At 48.9% G+C, this 6,000-nt stretch overlaps 2 protein-coding genes across 3 annotated transcripts in view; both read left to right on the top strand.

Moving 5' to 3' along the window:
* The first annotated feature begins 278 nt into the window (after positions 1–278).
* Positions 279–3,573, top strand: POLR2D (RNA polymerase II subunit D). The gene is made up of 4 exons (XM_068691651.1): positions 279–437; positions 1,267–1,447; positions 1,933–2,028; positions 2,971–3,573. Exons 1-4 carry the CDS (start codon positions 365–367, stop codon positions 3,047–3,049), a joined length of 429 nt encoding a protein of 142 aa, XP_068547752.1. The 5' UTR covers positions 279–364; the 3' UTR covers positions 3,050–3,573.
* A 376-nt stretch (positions 3,574–3,949) lies between these two features.
* Positions 3,950–6,000, top strand: part of WDR33 (WD repeat domain 33) — a 66,694-nt gene continuing 64,643 nt past the window's right edge. Inside the window, exon 1 of one of the 2 annotated variants that reach the window (XM_068692565.1) lies at positions 3,950–4,111. The gene's annotated coding sequence lies outside the window, so the exon portion shown is untranslated. Of the gene's footprint in view, positions 4,112–4,414; positions 4,580–6,000 lie in introns of those variants that run through there. The other variant, XR_011099539.1, reaches the window with a different exon arrangement.

Here is a 6,000-nt window from a genome sequence, read left to right as displayed (position 1 = left end):
ATCAATTCTCCTTCCTCCCAAACTCGGGTGTATTTGACACCGACCCAGAGAGACATTCTGGTGTGGGCAGCCTTCCTAAGGAGACGTTTTGCTACACTTTTCCTCACGTCGCTGAAGCCAAACAGAGGCGCCTGCAGCTCCTGGCTTCACAGCGCTGCGGGCTGAGGGGGCTGAAGGCGCAGCTGCCGCCTCGCTGGGCAAACACCCCCCGCTGCACTGCCCCTAAGGCAGGGCCCAGCGCAGTTTGGAGCTCTCGGGTTATTTCCTAACCGCGAGCACCAGGGCTCGCCGCCCCCTCAGCCGGGCCCGCCCCGCCGCGGCTCTCCCTTCCGCTGCCGGGGCTTCCGCTGCCGGCCGCGGGGCGATGGCGGCGGGCGGCGCCGACCCGCGCACGGCCGATGTGGAGGAGGACGCCTCGCAGCTCGTCTTCCCCAAGGGTGGGCGCCCGGCCGGGCCGGGAGGGAGGGAGGCGGCGGCGGTGGGGGAGGGAGGCGAGTCCCCGGCTGTGAATTTTATTTTTTTTTTTCAGGAAATTATCCTGTGTAAGCCCACCCCAGAGCTGTATTTACTGCTTAAGGTCCGGGGGAGTGGTGTGTGTGTGTGTGGGGGAATATCGTCCTGAAAGAGTTTTTTTTTTTTCCCCACATGATTGTAATCTAAAATCTCCTCCTTGGCCGTGCTCACCAGAGGTTGCCAGAGCCTTGCGAGCTGGGGGCTCTCATGAAAGGATGCTAAGGGTGCCCTGGGATGGATGCCCCCCCTGGTTTTCCGATAGGACTAAATTTTACCGGGTCAATCAACGTTTCAAGCTCTTTAAAAACGTTCAGCAGCGTTCCCATTTACTTTCAAAACTCCTTAGCGGTCCCTCCAAGACCATAGGTGTCACTCATGAATAATACACTTCAACATACTTCATGCCCAAGCCAAGTCACACGTCGCTTAAGTTCTGCCAAAAGTAGGTGAAAAAAAAACATGTTGCATAAGTGTGACAAACCAGGAGGCCGTGGCTGCAGAAGTATAATGTGTAATCAAAAAGACAAACACATTGGGTAGTCATGCAAAATGGTGTAATTTTAATCTATATTTATACCTACATATTTCAGAATTTCTGTCTAATCATTGGCAAAAGGGCTTGCACGATTACAGCGAAGCACGCTGTTATTTCCTTATTTTCTAAAGATCAGTTACATACAAAACTCCCTTTAGTGGACTTTTTAATCCATGCTTTACCTGTTTTTATGCCGGTGTTCATTTATTCAAATGCAGAATTTGAAACTGCGGAAACTCTTCTAAATTCGGAAGTGCACATGCTTCTTGAGCATCGAAAGCAACAGAATGAGAGTGCAGAAGATGAGCAGGAGCTTTCTGAAGTCTTCATGAAAACTTTGAATTACACAGCGCGTTTCAGCCGCTTCAAAAACCGTGAAACGATTGCCAGTGTTCGTAGGTGAGTGGAAGAATTAGGATATAAGACTGTATTGGTGAATTTGAAATCTAATGCTGTTTTATGTAAGTACAGTTTAGTGGTGCCTACTGATTTGGACTCATATAAATCTGAATATTGTCATTCTGGAAAGGCAAGACCTTTTATCATAATTCTTCATGTAGAATTGTACTTGGTCTCGGTCCTGCCTTTTGAACTGCTTTGATAGCAGATTGACAGCAGATTTCAGTAAATGGAAGGCTTTTCTAGGCTATTTGTAGAGTAATTCTAGGGGAAGTAGGGCTTCCCATGGTGGTGATTTTTTTTTTCCTGTTAAATTATGTAATGTCTTTCTTAATGGAAAATAAACAACAACATCACAAAGCAAAACAAAAAACCTTGACTTCAGTGCCATAAGCATGGTAGTTCTTTGTTGTCTGTTTGGTTTGTATTATGCTTCTTTATATTTCTGTCTTGTAATTTCACCAAGTTGTTGTCTTCCTTTACAGTTTGCTACTCCAGAAGAAGCTCCATAAATTTGAACTGGCGTGTTTGGCTAACTTGTGTCCTGAGACAGCTGAGGAGGCCAAAGCTTTGATTCCTAGGTGAGCATTTATGTATTGCAAAAGGACTGGTTTATACTTTCCCGTGATCTAAAGGTTGCTATGGACAGATACCTTCTTTTCAATGTGGCTCTGTTGATGGAGAAGCTTTCTGTCTTGAGTTGTTATTCACCTATTCGTTAATCTGACAGTGAAGCAAACTTTTTAAGTATCCCTAAAGCACTTGAGATAAAATTTACTGGAATGAGTCAATGGCTCAAATTGTGGTTCTCAGCCCACTTAGCTATGTGTTTTGTTTGTCTGTTTCTGTTGGAGCAAACAACAGAGCATTCCTATGAACTGTTCTGTAATGTACAGGTGGGACAGAAACTTCTTCCAGTATCGTATTTTGATTTGTTACCTCATGGCCTCAGAAAGAGGAGGAAATCAAACACTCATCTGAACTGTTTTCTTCCTTGTATGCTAAGATTTCACAGAATAGTAGAATCTTTCAGGTTAGAAAAGACCCATAAGACCAAGTCCAATCATCTACCTAACTACCAAGTCCACCACTAAACCATGTCCCTAAGTGCTGCATCCACGTTTCTTAAATACCTCCAGGGAGAGAGACCCCATCACTTCCCTGGGTAGCCCATTCCAATACCTAACCACCCCTTCTGGGAAGAAATTATTCTGAATATCCCATCTAAACCTCCCTTGGTGCAACCTGAGGCTCTTTCCTTGCATTCTTCATAGTAAGTCTGTATTGGCTGATGAGCTTGAGGCTACGTGGGCTTCATTTAGAGGTCCGTTCAAGCCAGCACCTGGGTTGCCTTTTTGATACAACTGAATGATTTGAAATCATTCAGCAGAAAGTTCTGGGAAGGACGCAGTTCTCTCACCTACAGAGAGGGCATTGCGTGGGTATCTGAAATTAATACAGAAGGTAGCAGGGAGGCTACTTCAAAACCCTTTATTAAACCCTCATTGGTTTTTATCTTGCAGCCTGGAGGGCCGATTTGAAGATGAGGAATTACAGCAGATTCTTGACGACATTCAGACTAAACGCAGCTTCCAGTACTAAGTTAACCCTCAATCCTTCCACATAAGGCAGAAAAATCTGAGAGCTTTGATTGTTTCTCGGTCCTCTGCACCAATCCAGCTCCTGGGCTGAGCGAGGGAGCTGTGGATGAAGGGTACTCCAGCACCAGCACGTGCGGGTGCTCTCAAACTGGGGATGAGTTTAGTCCTCTTGGTTTGTTCCATGTGTGTTTGGTTAAGGACTGCTGTATTGTGAGGGCCAAAGCACCTGAAAAGTCTTAGTGGCTCAAGTATTTGTTTCTTCCATGCCCCTCTCCCTGGTTTGGGATTGTTCTACGTGTTTCTGCTTTTTAGCAGAAATGTAGATGTGACTTCTTTTTTTTTGTGACCTTCCAAAAGAGATGGGGACGCTGCTTCTTGACTCGTGGAGACCTGACTCTTGAAAGATTGAGGGATGGGCAGTCAGCTTCTGTGTTTTTTTAATCGTTCGATCGGGAAGGTGGAATTTCACAGCTTCCCTGGTTTTGTATTGCTGTTCAGTGTAAATTAAAAGACGTTTCTAATGAACGGCCTGTGCTTTATGAACGGGAGATGGCGCGTCCTGGTTTTATTACGAGGGCCTTTTTAATAAACGGTAGCTTGGAAGGAGAAAAAAAAACTCGGGGTGGGGGGGGCGGGAGCCGCGCTGACGGGAGGAAAGAGGGAAGATGGCGGCGGCGCCGCTGCTGACAGGGCGCAGAGCGCGGCCCGGGCCATGGCTGCGCGCCGGGAGCCCCGCCCCCAGCTTAGTGCGCACGCGCGCGCCGCTTGGCGCCTCCACCCGCGCGGGGAACGAGCCCGTGGGCGGGGCGGCCGGCTTCCGGCACGTCCGGCAGCGCCGCGCATGCGCAGTCGCCGCGGCCTCTCGCGCCGCCGTGCGTCTTGACGTAGCGCGCGTGCACCGCCCCCGGCGCTGGTGGGGGCAGGAAGATGGCGGCGGGCCGCGGAAGGGGCGCGTGAGGCGGCGGCGGGACGGGGCCGGGCCGGGACGGACGGGAGAGCGCCGGGACGGGACGGGACGGGACCGGGCGGGACGGGACGGGACGGACGCGACGCCGGTGGGACGGTGAGTGCGGCTCCGGGGCGGGCCGGCGGCGGCGGCGCCCAGCGGCTGGGAGCGCGGCTCTTCCGCCATGTTTAGGCCGCGGCCCAGGCGCGGGGAAGGGGCTGAGGCCCCGGGAGCGGCGCTGAGGGCGGCGGGCACGGCACGGCAGGGCCGGGCAGCGCCCAGTGGGTACAGGGGACTTAGGGGCCGGCTGCCGGGCCCGGGGGCTGGTGGCTGGGCCTCTCCCGCCTGCTGCCCGGCCTCCGCCCCGCGCGGGGCTCTTCCGGGCCTGCCGCTCCTCGGTTCCTCCTCCTGTCCCCCTTTTTTTTCTTCTCTGAACATCGCTGTTTCTTCCTCTGCTTCGGGTTTGAGGCTTGGGGCCAGGCTGAGGCTGCTTGGAGGCGGGAGTTAGGGAGCTCAGGCCTCTGCGGGCTGCGCACAGCCCCATGTGGCAGGCACTTTGTGGCTCTGGAAGGGAGAGTCGGCTTGGTAAGTGTGTGGTGGCTCTATCAGTAATTTGCCAGTCCGAATAAGTAGTAAACGTAGGTGACCCCTTGAAGTAATTGCCAAAAACTGTTTCTCTTTTTTTCAACCAGAGATAACTCGCTAAACTTTGTACCTTCTTGAAAGTGGGTGTTAATTCTCTCTTGCTTACTGTTAGATTCCTTTTTATGATTAGATATTTGCATGCCTTGAAATACAATATTTTGCGGTATTGATACTCATTTGAGCGCGTCTGTTTGTCTTACAAAACTTGTCATAGGTAAGTAGTTCTGTACTGTGCTGGTTTTGTACCTCATGAGATTCTTAATCACCGTTTTTGAGCAGCAGTTGGGAACCTGTTTTTCTGTGTAGCTGTTAGTCCCTCATTCTTATTGTAACCCGTGTTTATGCTTTTATACTTCTTCTAACTCAGAAATGCTTCTATGCTTCCTGTAAGAAAGGCGCTACCACATCCACCTCTGTCAGAAAGCTTGCAGTATGTAGACAACGCTGTATCAAAATACTTGGGGTTCCTTCCTCCTGAATTATTTGCCAGCAAAATTGACTTTTAATTCTAAGCAGTTTGCTACAGTGTTCTCGTATCATCTGGATTATAATAAGAAATAAAATACTTTTTTAAAATCTAGTTCTTATCATCTTATTCAGCTATGCTATAGTATTCCTAAGGGGAAGCTCTGAAACTGTGATGAAAATACATTTTATTTAAGCATACTCAGCTTAGTAAGAACAACTTGTGTCTTTTGATTGATTTGCTGTTAGCATTTTTGGAGTTCCCTGCCAATCTGCTCCACACTTTAGAAGCTGGACTTGACTTAACCTGCGGGTATTTGACCGTTTCAGAAGTTGATGGAATTAACCAGATTAAGGGCATCAATTTTGAGGAAAAAAAAACATTAACAGATCACAGAGGGGCATCTCTTTGAGCTACACAGAATGTTGTGTGAAAATAACTGGTGGACGTTTGTCATGGAGCCATAGGATGAGTTAGGTTGGGTTGCAAGGGACCTCAAAGCCCACCTGGCTCCAGCCCCCTGCCCTGCCCTGTCCCCAGCCTCATCCAGCCTGGCCTTGGGCACTGCCAGGGATGGGGCAGCCACAGCTGCACTGGGGAGCCTGGGCCAGTATCTAAATATCATTTAATCTGATAAGAAACTCTTAGAGTTGCTAAAACATTTTAATTGTAGTATCTGACACTAAAATTTTCCCTCAGTTACATGAAGTGTTGGTCTTTAACTGGATCCTTGCTCTTTCAAGTTGTAAAAGAATGTCAGCTAAAAAGCAGCAGTAAACAATGCTGTGTTTAAAAATGGGGAATTGGAAAACCTCATCTTTTTTTTTTCCTGTTAGCAGCAGATCAGCTCAGGAAGTAATAACGTGATCATAAATTAAACTTGAAATATAGGTAT

Source organism: Anas acuta, chromosome 9, assembly GCF_963932015.1.
Source record: "Anas acuta chromosome 9, bAnaAcu1.1, whole genome shotgun sequence".
Taxonomy (NCBI): domain Eukaryota; kingdom Metazoa; phylum Chordata; class Aves; order Anseriformes; family Anatidae; genus Anas; species Anas acuta.
The sequence above is the reverse complement of the archived record's forward strand: the minus strand, read 5'-3'. Positions and strand labels throughout refer to the sequence as shown.